The 17,214-nt window shown below is 33.0% G+C and overlaps 3 protein-coding genes and 2 non-coding genes across 5 annotated transcripts; 2 read left to right on the top strand and 3 right to left on the bottom strand.

The window, feature by feature from the left end:
* The first annotated feature begins 889 nt into the window (after positions 1-889).
* On the top strand, positions 890-3,046 carry LOC143573834 (uncharacterized). Its single transcript, XM_077058620.1, has 6 exons — positions 890-1,105; positions 1,194-1,268; positions 2,109-2,297; positions 2,416-2,508; positions 2,595-2,777; positions 2,873-3,046. The coding sequence occupies exons 1-6, from the start codon at positions 890-892 to the stop codon at positions 3,044-3,046; spliced, it is 930 nt and encodes a 309-aa protein (XP_076914735.1).
* Positions 3,047-4,720: 1,674 nt separating this feature from the next.
* TRNAG-GCC (transfer RNA glycine (anticodon GCC)) lies at positions 4,721-4,791 on the top strand. Its single transcript has one exon. It is a non-coding gene; the product is annotated as a tRNA-Gly (tRNA).
* An 869-nt stretch (positions 4,792-5,660) lies between these two features.
* On the bottom strand, positions 5,661-5,762 carry LOC143573846 (U6 spliceosomal RNA). Its single transcript, XR_013142491.1, has one exon. It is a non-coding gene; the product is annotated as a U6 spliceosomal RNA (small nuclear RNA).
* Positions 5,763-9,175: 3,413 nt separating this feature from the next.
* On the bottom strand, positions 9,176-10,438 carry LOC143573835 (uncharacterized). Its single transcript, XM_077058622.1, has one exon. It carries the CDS (start codon positions 10,436-10,438, stop codon positions 9,176-9,178), a length of 1,263 nt encoding a protein of 420 aa, XP_076914737.1.
* Positions 10,439-14,988: 4,550 nt separating this feature from the next.
* Positions 14,989-16,228, bottom strand: LOC143573825 (transcription repressor OFP1-like). Its single transcript, XM_077058611.1, has one exon. It carries the CDS (start codon positions 16,208-16,210, stop codon positions 15,287-15,289), a length of 924 nt encoding a protein of 307 aa, XP_076914726.1. The 5' UTR covers positions 16,211-16,228; the 3' UTR covers positions 14,989-15,286.
* Positions 16,229-17,214: the final 986 nt, after the last annotated feature.

A 17,214-nucleotide genomic window follows, 5' to 3' on the forward strand; every position in this document is an offset into this window, starting at 1 on the left:
ATGGGTCCATTAATTTTAAAAAAAAAATACCGTAGCCTCGGTTTCCGCTGGAAACCAATTTGCCCACGGCCCACCCCCATGTCCCCTTTCGTAATTAATGACTAAATTCCGACTAAATAGCTTTCTTTAATGAGTCCAATCAGTTCTTTTAAACAAACGCTAGACCATGATTCTTTTTATGAGACTTAACTGTACCCACTAATCATAAATTACGGTTACTTATTTGAATATCCATATTAATGCATTATATTATTATAATAATAAAATTATAGGTGATTGTTAAGGCTTAGACTATATGTAACGGAGGATATAAAATACAGCGATTTTCGACACGTGGCGTCACATTAGCAGATAAACGATTTTTTTTAATTGTATAATGGTGCACAAACCTTTTATTGTTTTTTTTTTAATTTTCAAACATACACCAGTGACAAAGCATAATCCCCCACACCCACCCACTCGCCTAAAAATCAGCGGGGGCGGTGTGACTTTGAAAATCGCTCAAAAAAACCACCACTTACTACCCCGTTTCGTATAGCTTAAGGATCCTTGAAGTCCCAGGTATCTTGAGTTAAGTAGGTTTCCTCCTTAGGTGAGCGATGTCCAGAGTGTTTAATATTTCGTATAAGAGGCTCACTCGGGTATCGTAGATAATTCAAACTATCTACAAACGTTATTAATAAAAACATTTTAATAATAATATTAATGAAACGGTAAAAAGTCAAAAGAACATATTTGACACGAATTCCGAGGCAGGTCCACTAACCTATAGATACACATCATTGTATGTATACATGTGTGTATATATACACAAGAAGAAAACCACACTAAAACACACACATAGAAGCTTAAACATATATATAAATATATAAATATTAACCGATTAAAGATGGAAACTTATGGATCGCAAAACACACCATCATCATCATCAGTAGCCACGCCGGAATTTGACTCAATTCCGGTGGAGAACTGGAATGCCGGCGATGGTCCGATCGGACGCATTTTGAAGTGTACACGACCGACTCTTGACTCTGAGTGTCATAGGAGCAATGTCGTTTGGTACATCCAACAACTCATCCACACATATGTCGGAGGAGGGGTTAAGGTTGTTTTTATTATTATTATTATTATTATTATTATTATTATTATTATTATTTGTTTGTTTTTAATTTTTTTTTATATTTAACTTTTAGTTTTTGCATGAGAATTCCGAGTCGGATCCGGGTCGGGTCAAAATCCGGGTCAGGTTTGATATTATCAAGTATAGGGTTTCGTTCATTCAAATTAAGAGGAACGGTGTCGTTTGGTACATCTGGCAACTCATCCATAAATCAATTTTTTTAAACTTAATTCTAATGTTTGCATAAGAATCGGATTCGGTTCGGGTCAAAAGTGGAGTCGGATCCGGGCCGGGTTTGATTTGATATTTGGGTTTTGGGGTTTTGATTAACGGGTTCTGATTACTCTTAATTACAATTGAGTTTTGAGGTTAAATTTGCTATCTTGTTGAATGTGTGTCATGATGATGTGTCATAGTTTGATGGCTATTTTGAATCTTTTGAGTTATGTTGAATTTAAAGTTTGAAGCTTTATTTTATTTTGGATTTAGGTTTTCACTGTTTATTATAGTTTTTAAAAGAAAAAGATAATAAATAGAGTCATAAATTTAAGTTAGTGTTTGAAAATTTTATCTTGTTATAAACTGAGTTAATGAACATTGGAAAAATTGGTTATTTTTGTTTTTTTGTTACAAAATGAGAAATGGGATAATATGATTAGTAGATCAATAATAATAATAATGTCAAAGATTATACTTCTTGTTAAGACTGAAGACTTAATCAGATGTAAATATGTAATGGTTCATTCGTATCGTCACACGTTGAATCGATGCTCTTTATGGAACTATGTTCATTGTGACATTTCGAGTACTTGCTATGATCTGTTTTCATATCATATCGTCGTATTACATTTTTACCTTTTGCGGCCATTTTACGTTTCTTGTTAGATGTAGCTATAAGGGTTTCTTGCTAAATGTTATGATACATTTGATAAGACCTATTTATTTCGTTAATAATTTTTTTAGTCTTGACTAACTTTTATTCTTGTAGGTCTTGCGGTACGGTTCTGGGCCTTTGAGAACATACTTACCAGATGGAGACGTTGATCTAACGGTCGTTAGCGATGTTCCTCACTTGGAGTGTGATTTGCCTCGCATTATCTATAGTGTTCTTGAGGCTGAGATACATAGACTAAATGGCCAAGGCGTACTAAAAGAAGCCAAATGCGTCAGCGCAAAGGTTCCACATACATTATACTTTTAAATGAATACTAGTTTCATGTTACATTAGATTAGTGTTGGATTTCATATACGTTATTGATCATTTCGTTAATTAGTTATAATGTTTCGAATGGCAGGTGAAACTGATTAAGTGTGTTGTCGATGGTATTATGATCGACATATCCTTCAACCAAATAAGCGGACTTTATGCGCTATGTTTTCTTGATCAGGTATGATCAAGATTTATTTCCATATTCCTGAAAAGCGCGACATCTTTTAATCAAAATTTTAATCGTGTTTATGTTTACTAATACAGGTGGATCTCTATATACAAAAAGACCATCTTTTCAAACTCAGTATCATTTTAATAAAAACATGGTGTTACCACGAAAGCCGACTTATGGGCGCGGCTCGTGGCCTGATATCTACGTACGCATTGGAAACTTTAGTTTTGCATATATTCCATATGTACGATACATCCCTTGACAACCCACTGAAGGTAATCTTTTTAAACCTTGTGAATATAATTCGGTTTTTAATATCTAGCCTTATATCACTAATAAATATTAAAACATTTTTTTTTACGAATTGTAGGTACTTTACAGGTTCCTGGAATACTACAGCAAATTCGAGTGGAACAAATTTGCTGTTAGTATTCGTGGTCCTGTTGATGTATCGTTGCTACCTTTCACGTGTAGCGTTGTTAATATTATCGATCCATTGAAATCAAGCAATAATCTTGGCGCAAGCGTTCATTCAGGTAAGTGATAATATTATATTAGTAGAGCAATTCATTACCGCTTGTTCATAATATAAACGTTTTTTATAGGAACGTTTGCTCGTATTACGATAGCACTAGATCTAGGTGCTCGTAAACTTGGCAGAATCCTGCAGTTGCCAAAGGAGAGGATTCCGGAAGGGATCTATGACTTTTTTCAAAACACGGTGAAGATTTATCCGTTGAGAGTTGATCTCAATCCCAAAAGATTGGCGGATCTTTTGGGAAATTATGAAGATAATGAGAGGAATCTTATAGCCGTGCAAAGTAACTTTGCACACCAATGTTATCCATATAACTTACCATTGGTTAACCATTGGATACACTGGGCCCACCAAGGTAGTTTTGAAGCAGGCCCGTCCTCAGGCGCACCTTCCTTGGTGCATACACATGTTACGGCGGTTAAGTTTGGGTCTTTTGATCCAAATTTCATGTCCAGTGTTGAGCCTGAGCCGACTGACGTTGGAAGACGCGGCAAAAGGTAAACTAAATATATATTTACCCATTTTCTGGTTTCCTATTATTTCATTTTCCGTTGTGTATATATTACTCATGATATGTTTTTGCATGTTTTCAGGGTCCAGAACGCGCCTTTTCCGATGACCATTGGTGCAGTCAAGCTCTCTCCTTTGGCAACAATGATTAATACTTTAGCATTGTGGTTCCAGCACTAATCTTGTTAGTCGAAAGTAGGGTTGACCCGTCGTGTACAAGTTACTAATGATATTATGCATAGTGTGTATATCTTCTGATGTTAATTAACAATTGTTCTAAATTTCTAATTGTTATATGGTTATGGACTTATGGAGTTATGGTTATCATTTTATCAAATGCCTTTAAATTTAAATATTTTTCTACTATATATAATAGAAGTAAATTAAACACAACATTGTATAACAGCATAACTAAGGTAGGTAAGTAGGGATGATAATATGTCGGGTTTGGGACATGTAAGGGTATTCGAAGCGGCAACTCTGATTAAAAAATCGATTTGGTCGGTTGGTCCTACCCTTGTGAGTTTCTTAATGTGTCTAACATTGAATGCTTTGATATATCATTTAAGAGATTTCCTGTTCGTATCATATGACAACACTTACTTGGCATGTTGACCAGCGGATGATATTATGGACCGATGTGCGAGTCTGATAGTAACTTATTCGTAGCTACATGTTCAGTACAAGCATTAATGGTAGAATAATCCGACACCCCCATGGTATAAATGCCCTATAAAAGGATAATGGATTATTAAATACTTGCATTTAACGCTTAATAGCACGTACTAATTCCCCTAGCCATCTTTTGAGTTTAAAAGTGTGCGCGTGAACACACATCACTAAACAACAAACACCGGTAGGAGTCCACTCAAAATACTACAGGGCATCTTTGCATAGCAAGAATGTCTTTGCAATGACATTAATTCCATTATACCGTTCTAAAACTTCGTTGTTAGGGCATATGAGTTATACGGATTTTTTATTTTATAATGAGTTGTTAAGACTTAAGAATTAAGATTAGTTCAGTTAACCTTTGTACATCGAACTCGTTACCAAAAAGGTTTTTAATGAAGTGTCATTTTCATTTGAAATAATTATGGTGTTAGCTGATCAGATGCGAAATGCAGGTTTTCCAATTTATAAAATATGAACATACGAACTTAACAACAAGCACCAGTGGTCTAGTGGTAGAATAGTACCCTGCCACGGTACAGACCCGGGTTCGATTCCCGGCTGGTGCATTTACTTTTTGTTTCATTGCAATTATATGAGTAGTATTTTAGGTATTAATTGATCAGTCAGTTAATTATATGATTTTATTTTTGAATTGTTAGCAGTTTTAACTTTTAAACCTTTTAACACTACACTTTTTCAGTCCCTATGAATTTTTAAAGTATTACATTTTGTGTCATAACAGATTACATGTATTTTAGGTATTAGATTTGTCAATTATATGGTTTTATTAACACTTAAATTTGTGATAGTTTATGTGTTCTATCATATTACACTTTTTGGCTTAGTTTTTAAAAGATTCTACACTGTTGATTCACAAATAAGACGTTTGATTCTTGAAATAGATGTTTTTACGTTAAGTTCTGATCATTATACCTATGCACTCAAAAAACAAAATAGAAAACAATAATAAAAATATCTTCTTTTCCGTATATGGATAACATTGTTTCTTCATTTCCGAAAACCTTTCTTCTTGACCTTACTAAAGGTCCAACTATTTGATTTACACTCATTTACTCGTAAAGTTATAGAAACTGTGATTCATGATCGATCTTATAAGAGTTGGGATCATTATACGTGGGCTTGTTTTTACATACATGCAATTATATCCTCATATCCAAAAAATATTACTGATTGTAGCTCGAAAATTTAGATATTTATACATGTTAAGGTAGCAAAAAGTATATGTAAGAAATCTACAACGTGATTGTTAATTATTAACACTGAACTAAAGGAAATCAAACTCTATTTTTGAAGAGATATATATCCAAAAAATATCCACATTTTTATCAATTATAAATTTGACATAATTCACCGGGCCCAACCAACCAACAATGGCCCATCACAAAGTAGCCCACTAAAAAAGAAAAGTAGAATGTAAAATGTTTAGTTGTTTTCTTGATTTAGGTGCATCTTTGCTCATAAGCCATGCTAATTTTCTTTGTACCGTTCCAATTTTATCGGATGCCCTGAAGGAGACAAATGTTTAGCCGTTTAGATAGTGGCTTTTAATTTGTATGTATTTAAATTTCTTTTACGTAGATATTATTTCTATGTCGAAAATCTAAAGTTTCAAATGTGTTTAATATTTTGTTTATAAAATTGAATTTATTAACGTGAGTTTTATAGTAGGTTGAGAGGTTGATTAATAAGTCGGAGATGAGGAATGTTTACAAAATTACCAGGGAAATAAGTTAAAGAATAAACCCTCATATTAAGGTTGAAGATCAAAAAAAGAAGAGTAAACTTTTTTTGCATGGCCGTCTTTTTGGTTACATTTTCTTGTTATTTCGGTCCACTTCACTGACATTGTTAGTTTTTTAATTAGTGTAAAATGACTAATACACCCCTTAATAATATTAATAGTAGTAATATTTATAATAATAGTATCATGAAAGGACATTTACTCTTATGAAACCAACATATATTGTGAAGAGACGTTTGTTTGTTCATGCAAGGAAAACAACAAAAGTTGTGCACTTTGATGTAAAGAAAAATAACTATTGAGATTTCTTTTTGCCTTTTAACCATTTATTGACCCAAAGTTTTACACTTTTACTTGTAACCTATATGACCAACCATTTTTGGCATCCTTTTGGAAAACCATCACCATATACATCAAAGTTTTTTTCTTTTTTGATTATAAATACATACACACACTATATATATATATATATATTATTACATTTATTTTCTTTATTGGTGGATATAATTATAGAAAAACAGCAAAATATTTTTGTGTTGTCACTTTGAACAGATGGGAAAATGTGAAGTTGGGGATATTGAGTAGTACTTGGTGTTGAGATGTGTTTTTTGTGGTGTATGGAAAGTGACTTGTCAAAAAATGGAAAATAACACATATGGAGGTATGGATAAAACCTTCCAAGACAACATAATAATTCAAACTCCAGAAGGTTATATTTTCTATATTTACGAAACCTAAGCTACCCCTTTTACTTAGTTGAAACTACTATATCAAGATATATGTACTACTCTTAATGCATGGTATACATGTGTTGATAATTTTATGGGTATGAGATTTTTGGATCTAGGAAATGGTTTTGCCTGTGGTCCATTGGGTTGGCTCTGGGGATGTTATGAGTTATGGACCTTCTCTGTGGTCCTTAACCTAATCAAATTTATATGCACTATCTTGTGTCATTAGTTTCCATGTGAAGGTTTCTTGTCATTCCTCTACATTTACTACTAGTTCTATAGCGCAAAACGGTTAAGTTGAATCCGGACTTGCATTGATGACTTGTATAGTATGCTTCAAATATTGTATGTTGTTCTAATTTTAAACATTTTATGTTTGGAGAATAAAACAGTCGATGTCTCAATCGATCTGTAAAATGGCGATAACATGAGGTATGCCTGATCATTGTAGTTTTTGAAACGGGTAGATCAGAACTTTGGTGCATAATGATTAATAACGATATTCAAGGCCTTAACAAATTGTCCGTAAGCAAAATGAGATAAGACAATTTGAATACATGAGTAAATGACTACATGCATAGGTAGAACTTGAGTAGGTCCATTGACCCCTCTTGTTGGTATAAATTTTTGTTGATACATGTATTTAATACTGTTGTACGATTTATCATAATTTGACCTCTTAATTTGTCGGCAGATATGTTGCATAATTTTAAAAATCAGATCAATGCCGTAATGTTAAAATGTTTTTTGGTCCGTTTGCGATTGGTTAACCATGTTAAGGTCCAAGGGTTTATGTTTATGCAATATTTCATCTACAACTTGGAGGGCACTTGATATATCCTTCCCTAAGAGAATGGTTGAAGTTGCTTTACTCCAAAGAATAATGACTTGTGATCTAGTGGTTACTAACAACATATTTTGTCAAAATGGACAAACATGTGAATATATTTTACAACTTTTAGTTACAAATTTATTTAATATAATACCTTTTAACTTAATACATTTAAAACTCAAATCTAATAAGCTTTCTTGACAGAAGTTCAATAAATAATAGTCAGTTTCTAGTTTCTACAAAGACTTTCACATTTGCTTTTAAAACTATTTAAATAAATACATGTAGACAATTTTCAAATATTAACATTTTTGTCACCGCATTAATCTTAATCATCCTAATAGTGATATCATTTGTTTAGAACACCTCTATACTCTTGCAGTTGTAGAATAATCCCAATTTAATGACATGTGCTATTATAAATTTATAACTTTGATAATTAAATGAATACCATTAAAATAAAAATTATTTGGTAAATAATGTTATCTATCAATAAAAGAATTAAGGACATGATATATACATAAACTTAGAAATATAAATATTTTTTTCTTTAGGTTATTTGTATTATATTTCTTTTAGTTCTTAGTGCTTTAATTTAATCAGTGTTCACGTGTAGGGGAATGGAAATTATTAGAGGGAAAAGATTTGTGATAAAAGAGATAGTGAGTTAATTACCCTACATTTCATAATTTTGTCACTGGTTTTCAGACAAGTGCCAACTTCTTTGTAATAATACAGGTTGGTTTTATTTACATGTTATCACTAACACTCGTTTATTCTAATCATTAAATGTCAATATCACTAACATGAAAAAGTAACAAATTATGTGTAGGTAATTTTAGGTTTGAGATTCTTGGCGATAATGTTTGTGATCTATAATTATACATACCCGTAGATATATAACATAAAAGTCACAAGACGAAAAACAATTTATTACGCGACAAAAAGATTGAGACAGTCACAAAGGTATGAAATTAAGAGACTAAAGAGACTTTTAAATTTGATGACTCGAAGAACTGATTCACCACTAACTGACTAATCGAATAACTAATTACAACATAACTAAAACACACGAAATAATATGCGCACGTGGAAAGTCAACATATCCGAAGCTCTATAAACGTCCAAACAACGTCTAAACGATGACATAACATTTTCTTTCAATGATCAAAAATAACAGGGTAACCTTGTTGTCACACAAAAGTACATGTCATTCAAAGTTCTAGAGGTTAAATCAAGATTGTAAAGGCCATAACAAGTGGATTGGTCACACGCATGAAACAAAGTTTCATGGGAGTGACATTTGTGAGAGCAATGGAAATGGGTGGAGTGAAACAAGCTTGTGAAACTCTCTCTCTGTCATGTCTACGCCACATCAGCTTTCACATACCTATTTCACATCCACATTTTTCACTGGAAATACCCTGTGTGAAACAGAGTATGTGAAACCTCAATTATTTTATTATTATTTTTTTAATCTTTTGTTTTTTATATTATATAATAAAAATTTAATTGATTAATAAAAATTACAATACATTCAAAGACTAATAAACATAAATAAAACATTACAAGAAACGTTACAATAATTTTAAAATAAAAGCATCAATAAAAGTTACGTAAATAAACTACTGATTGCTTGAACGAACGTGAATACATTCGATCAAGTCCGTCGTTAATGCGTCATGAATCTCTCGGCTTCGAATTTCTTTACGGTTTCTTCGTATTTTGTCTTCGTTGATTTCTTCGTACATAGGCGCATCCTCATTTGGGTTATGTTGACAAATCGCTAACCCATTGTCCTCTAAAATCATATTATGAAGAATAACACAAGCGTACATAATGTTCCTCATTTTCACTTGAGAAAAACACTTGGATGGACGATCCACAATGTGCCACTTAGACTTCAACACCCCGAATGCTCGTTCAATATCCTTTCTTGCTGCGTCATGAGCTTTTTTGTACGTTTGTCGTTTCACGCCGATGGGTTGCGAAAGCGACTTGACAATTGTCGAGTAATTCGGATATATTCCATCGGCAAGGTAATACCCACGCTTGTAAAACGTCCCTCTAAGCTCAAAAGAGGAGTCCGGGGCCGTCTCGTTGATCCAATCGTCAAATACGGGAGATTGATCAAGTACATTTATGTCGTTGTTAGAGCCGGCAACACCAAAAAATGCATGCCAAAACCATAAGTCTTGTGACGCCAACGCTTCTAGAATAATACTAGGATATGGATTATCACCTCGTGCAAACTGACCATGCCACACAGTAGGACAATTTTTCCAATCCCAATGCGTGCAATTGATGCTACCAAGCATGCCGACAAAACCGTGTTTTTCGGCATGCTTCGCCTGTAACTGTTCAACCTCACTAGCCGTAGGCTTACGTAAATATCTACTACGATACAACAAAACAATAGCTTTAGAGAATTTGTAGACACATGACCTGATGTGTCGACCCGACATCTTCAAATATTCGTCGAACATATCACTAGCGGTTTCATACGCCATATAACGAATCGCGGCGGTACACTTTTGCAAGGTGGAGAAATCGACTCGACCTCTAGCATCAACCCGTTGGGTAAACCAAGGAACTTCTCGTTCGATGTCGTGTAGTATTCTTAAAAACAACTCACGACTCATTCGAAAACGAGTTTTAAACTCTGAGGCCGTGTAAACACACGGGGTGTTAAAATAGTCGATTCGTAGTGCTTCGTGCGCAGCCGCTCGGTCACGGTTTAAACGTTCACGTCGGGTTTCGTGTCGTATTGACGAACCCGAGTCTTCTTGTTGTTGCCACCACTCATTACACCCCGTTGCGAAAGCACGAAACATAGAAGCGTTTTTTTCTTCGCTCGAAGACGAAGAGGAATAAGATGGTGATGACATTTTTAAAAAAATAATAGGGAATTTTTATAGATTATAAAGAGGAATAGAGTAGTTTTGTGTGTTTGTTTCTATAAAATGAGAAGGTATTTATAGATAAAAAAAAGAAATGGAAAAAGTTTTTTTTTTTTATTTAATAGCCGACGGCTATATTTTAAAAATATTACCGTTGAATGGGGCTCACATGCATCTCTACACCAACATTTTGGCCGTGAAAGATATGGCGGAGAGGGGTTGGTGCCCCCTTCACGGAGGAAGGGGGTGGTGTTTCGCGCCCTTCACGGCGCCAAAGTAAGTCTCACGGGGTCTCACAGCACCATTTCCACTGCTCTGATGTGAACTTATGTTAAAGCTTGATTATGTTGTTATATATGACATAGTGACTACTGTGAAGAAATAGTGGTTTCATGGGCTAGTCATAAGTCATAACCAAGAAAAATGCATGGTCAGGGGATATGACATCTTCAGTAGATCGTGAATGACTAGTTCTGTCACATATTATTTTTTATCTTTACTATAATAAAAAAAATAGTACATTAATTTACAATTTAATCATGTGTGCACTAACAAGAAGAACTTGGCTCTAGAAGATTTAACTGATATTTGAGGGCTGGTTGTGTGGGTTAGAATGCTCCGTAACGAAGGCATAATCTAATGTTCTAATGGTACCGAGATGTTAAATAAGGTTTTGTCTTTTCAAATCATGAGAGTTCAAATTTCATGAATGAAATATAATATAAAAAGGTCCTAAATAGTTCAAATTAGAATAAAATCAAATTTCTAGCGACATCTACCAATCAACAATTACGATGAGACCCTTAAAACCTTATAAATAACGCGGTGGGAGTTTTTCATATGCCTTTCAATCTTACATTATAGAAATTAGAAATGCTTTGATTAACAATCATTGAAGTGTGGTGACCAGGATCGATAAACACAAAACGAAAGTTTAGATCATAAGCTTGATCTTTGTAATTCTCATTAGCTCGAAAATTACAATACTAAAATCTCTTATTGATATAACCCACAAGCTCGGGTATATATACTAGTTTAAACATGAAAACCTAATTAGACTAGAATACAAACTCCTTATCATACTCAAATACTAATTAGTAAAACCATATTTAAATAATAATTAATTAATAAATTCCTTGTTGTCCAAGTCATTTGCTCGACTTATTCACCAAGTAATTTATTCCATGTAAACCAAGTCACGTGCTCAACTTGATAAACAAGACACGAACTCATCATAGGCTCGATAAGTCGGCCCAACGGAAATTACCTCTAACAATCATTACCTGCTAATTTTTTAATTATTTCTCTGTTTATTTATATTCGATTTTACTCTAGGTAATATGTATTTAAATATATAATTCTGATTAAATATTCATTAAATTAATTGTTAAGATTGAGCTTGATCAAATTTTTTAAACATCAATTTCTCAGGATAGCAACAACTTGCATATGTGGAATTGTAATGGTAAATCCATGCTTTTCCTTTGTTGAGATTCATGGAAAAAATATGCTCAATTCTTGATAATTGCTAAGTACAAGTATCAAATAATTCAGTATAGAGAACTCTGTTTGAAACATAATTTTTGTTGTCTAGTTAAGAACTAGAATAACAATTGACTCCTTTAAAAAAAGAAAGAATAACAATTGACTTTATGATTAATAATCAACATAAATCGTATCTTGCAGTCATTTGTCTTCTTTGCACTACTTCAGTTTTAATCGGATTAAATCATCTTATCTCTCTATTTGGACTAATTAACTAGTTAATTAAAGTTTGTAACCAAATGCTTCTAAATCATTTGTCAGGTGGTATGACTAAAAATGTGCAAAACAATTTCCTTAGTGTAAATGACTTAAGGTGTGAAAACAAGGTAGGGTAATTATTAAAGCCAAATGGTAAAACATGCAATTCCATAGAAACCCGTTTTACAGTAAAAAATGATAATTCCAATTTAATCTTTTTTTTTTTTTGTTGTTATTACATGCATTTTACAGAATAAGATAATTAATCTTATGCCGTTTTCTGTGTACAACAAGTTGGGTTTAGGCGAGCCGAGGCCTACCAAGATGAGTATCCAACTAGCTGATCCTTCTGTGAAATACCCTTGAGGTGTGGTCGAGAACATGCTCGTTCGTGTTGATAAGTTCATTATCTTTATAAAAACAAGGCCCCGCAGAAAACAATTTTACAACCATAACATCGCTTGGAGTAATAGTAGAGTTATATAGATAACTATCTCTTACTTCATCCTTAACCCATTTTGGTAAAAAAAAAAGATATTTCTAACTCCCGTTATTGTAAATGATTGAAAGTGTGCAAATTGCAAAAGGTTCAAAAAGAAGACATCTAGTGTAATTAAATGAGTCATATGGTAAAATGTGTAATTTTATATAAACTTGAAGTACATAAAATGTAATTTACGCTAACTAATATTTCTTGGTATCATACCATCATAGATAGAACGGTGTAACCTCGTTAAGGTGTGCAGTAAAAGTGTTTATTTCCAGTTTTCCACCAATTATTTGAGGGTTCTAGCCTCAAAGTAATATTTTTTTAGATTTAGCATATTATAGAGAATGTGTAACTTAGTTTTCTAAAATTCATACAGGATATGTTAACACGTGAGTTTCTCTGTCGTTAAAAAAAAGTTAATGTAGTTTACTTAGTAAGACGTATACTAGGTGTATACAGTAGTACCAAGTTCTTCAATTATCTACGAAATTTATACCTTTTCTTTTTCTTAATATTAAGAATCAAAATTTTTTATCACCTATAAGGAAAAGAAAAAAAGAAATGTGTTAAAAGAAAATGTCTTTTAAAGAGGCTATCCAACCCAACATCAATGTACCACGTCTCTTTTGGTTTGTTCAATTTTAAAGTCTCTATATTTTTATTTTTTTAATTATTGTTTTTGAACTCTATAAATTAAAGGAGTCTAAAATCTTTGTTAATAAATAATCATTTAGCCGCCAAGCTGCATATAATAGTTATGTCACATTGTCACCTTCAATCTAAATAAATTCAAGTGAAAAATAGAGTTAGTATTTATTATTTAATTAACCAGCTAGTCAAGGAGGCCAACTCGAGATATGTAGGGCCACTAAATCTCTTCATCTAACATGATCTTTAACAACTTAAAAAAGGATTGTGATGTGAAGAATATTATGTAAGGCTGTAAAAGAACCCCTTGTGTGATCTAGTTCTTAACCGCGTCAAGCACCGAGAGGAAGATGGCGAAGCAAGATCGACTATAGTTAGGTTTCGGGAAGCTCACGACTAGAAGAAGTGATTCTAGAAATGAAGAAGAAATCAATATTGACGCCAGAGAATATTACGCGATTTTTAAAAGATATAATTATATAAAGGTTTGAAGTTGATTAATATGAATCAAGGATAAAACTTTTATGTTGAGATTACACTATTACATTTATATTATTATGTATTTTATTTTAGCTAGCTGGGGTGGGTCCCCTCTTTGAGGAGTTGCGATCTAATTTAAATGTGAAAATTCGCCGTTAAAAAAAAGCTAGATTTTAGTAACTTTTGATTATATCATCAGTCATCACCCACTTGGCCACTTTTCATTTAATATAAAGTTTTTATTGATCCTTTAATATATATGTTACTAATACTTAATTTGTTTTATATAAACTTTTATAAAAATTAAGTTATCATTTTATATAAAAATAAAGTTGGATCCATCAACCAACATTAGAAAAAGAGGTCTTTCACTTTAAACAAAGTATTGAAAGCCAAAAGTTGCTTTACACTACATTTTCCCTCATTTCTTCTTGGCATAATGGAACCTATGGACCCATTTTACACCCTTTGTCCCAATATAAAAAATAAACAAATAAAATATAAATATATATTTTCTATTCGAAGAGATTGCATTTTACTTCCTTATTTTATAAAATAAGTGTAGTTAATATCCGATCTTGACGTATCCGAATGTGGAGTCATTAAAAACACCTTAGAAACAACACTTTGTTACATTTAAGAATTTCAGCAGGCAAAAAAGCATATAACCGTATGTTAGATACTTACTACACGTGTGGGGCCCACTTATTAATATTATTTGTATTTTTATATTTTTACTTTCATATTTTTATTTGTAAAATTTTAAAAGGTAAAGCTAGTTTTGTCATTTCACGATCACTTTAATAAAAAACGTTAATGTTCATCCATGTCGAGAACCATTTTATTACTCACATGCGTAATTATAGAATATATCAAATACATGATACCGCACAAACGTTCTTCGTATTAAACAATAATCATTATATGAAAACTACAATATGAATTCCAAATTTCTATTTGTGCAATTCGCACCAAAATAGTTCAAAGATTGATGACAATCATCTCTCATCTGCATCACCTTCTCTATCTTCCATCATTTCTTTTTCGGTTTTCTCTCTCATCCCTCCTCGCGCACGTCATCTTTCATCGTTCATTCAATTCAATGACTTTCTTCGTCTCTTCACCGTATAAACTCCAAATAAGCCATGAATTTTCGCACTCATAACTAGTTTTAATAGTTCACAAATGATAAGTTTCACATAGCTTACAAATGACTTCAAAACACATGTGGTTTCCATACCACCTTAAATTGACACCTATCTTTCCAACTCTCAGATAAAACGAACTTGTCAGTTTGTTGTAAATTTTGTCTCCTTTTTCTTTCAAAAACATCTTCAATTTTTCCAAATTGTCAGAATTTTCCCTTTTTAGAAAGTGATCCAACTTGTAACACCAAAATTCACCATAACTTTAACCTTTAATAATAATAATAATAATATTTAACATATGAAACAACACTTAATCTAGTTAACAAGTCAAAGATCTGGCAAACTGAACCAGATTTGCTCAAATGCTTTAACAATAACATCATGGTACTCATCTGAATTCAATGAAAGATAACAAGCAAGAAGCTCTTCTAAATCCTTTGATGCCCGAATATTATTCTCCTTGATCATCTCCATCATTGACTCCTTAAAATCTTTTTGTGGATCAAATGATGACTTCACAACTGCAAAGCTTTCATTCATGTTACTCTTTCTTTGTGAACACTTATTATTATTTTGAACATTTCTTTTATTGTTCAATATTGCGAGTTTCGGAGAATTCGACCGCAGTTTAAGGCCAGATACTGACTTTCTCGCCGGAGTGTGGTTGCTTTCTTTATCTTTAACTTTCTTTCTTGAAACTAATGTATGTTGGTTTCTTGGTGTAGCTTTTGTGATGATGGGAGGGAGTTTAAGGTTGTTTTCGGGTGAGAAATCGATCTTTTTAGGTTCGGTTACATCGATTATGATATCGGAAGTGGAAGAAGTTAATCTGCATGTGCATGAGGTGAGACGTGAGTGAGTTGACTCAGAGGATGGAGATTGGATTGTGGTGGGAGAATAGAAGAAGTCTTGAAGGGTGTGAGTTGACTCAGTGAGTGAAGTGTGTTTAGGTGAAGGTTTATAGATGGTTTTTCTATTGGGTGTTAATATTTTAGATGATTTTCTTGGTGGGTCATGAAAATGTGTGGATTTTGGTGTGTGGTAGTTTTTTGGGTGAGAAAAGTGGTGGTTTTGTGGTGGTGGTGTGGTGGTTGATGATGAATAATAAGAAGCATAAGGTGGTTTCTTGTGGTGGTTGTTGGTTTTGGTGGTGGTGGTGGTGGTGGTGATCTTGGTCTTGCTCATGTCTCTAAGCTTGTAAAACCAAGCATTTGGTAGCATATCTGATAATCTAAACCTGTAATTTCCCATTAAAACTTGTTTATGACTCTTTCTCTCATAGAGTCTTGTTCTCTTTCTCTTGCTTTCTCTTGCTTTCTCTTTGTATGTTTATGGATGTGTGAGTTTGTCTAGAGGTGAATTAATATATATGTGCATAGAGAGCAAGGTGTTAAAATATATAATGGCTTGAACTTAGCCAACTCATCTTTGTTGTAAATAAACGAAGGCAGTGGCGAAGCTTGGACTAAGACACCGGGGGGGTCGGATTCATAATGTACACAAAATTTCACAAACGAAGGTGGCCAGGCTCAAATTTTCGGCCAAAAGGGCTAAGTTTACACTACGTATAAAAAACTTCGGTTGAAAACGGCTAAATTTTACACTACCTATAAGAAATTTTGACCGAAAACGGCTAAATTTTACACTACGTAAAAGAAATTTCGGCCGAAAACGGCTAAATTTTACACTACGTATAAGAAATTTTGGTTGAAAACAGCTAAATTTTATACTACTTATAAACTTGGGCCGAAAACGGCTAAATTTTACACTACGTATAAGAAAGTTTGGTCGAAAACGGCTAAATTTTACAATATGTATAAAAAATTTGGGCCGAAAACGGCTAAATTTACACTACGTATAAAAAATTTTGGACGAAAACGGGTAAATTTACACTACTGCGTAAAAAACAGGGGGGCCGGGGCCACCCCTGGCCCTAAGCAATCTTCGTCGGTGAGCGAAGATAAACTCGCTCATTGACTCGTTCATTAGTTTGCTCGATGGTTTCGCTTGTTTGGCTTGTTTAAATTAAAGGCCAAATTTTATTTTAATATATTTAAATTATATCTTAAAATTTTATATGTATAAATAATAAATTATGTAGTTTATAAAGCGCACATTATTTGTATGTTAAAATTGTTATCTTTTGGTTTTATGTAGGAGCGTTATTTTAATAATCATGGTGAGTTTTAAGAACTTTAAGAACTCAATTTTGAATCATACATTTAATTAAATGATATGAAATATGTGGTTGAGAT

This window comes from Bidens hawaiensis, unplaced genomic scaffold (genome assembly GCF_021521415.1).
Source record: "Bidens hawaiensis isolate Kalapana, Puna unplaced genomic scaffold, B.hawaiensis_p1.1 tig00026651_1, whole genome shotgun sequence".
NCBI lineage: Eukaryota > Viridiplantae > Streptophyta > Magnoliopsida > Asterales > Asteraceae > Bidens > Bidens hawaiensis.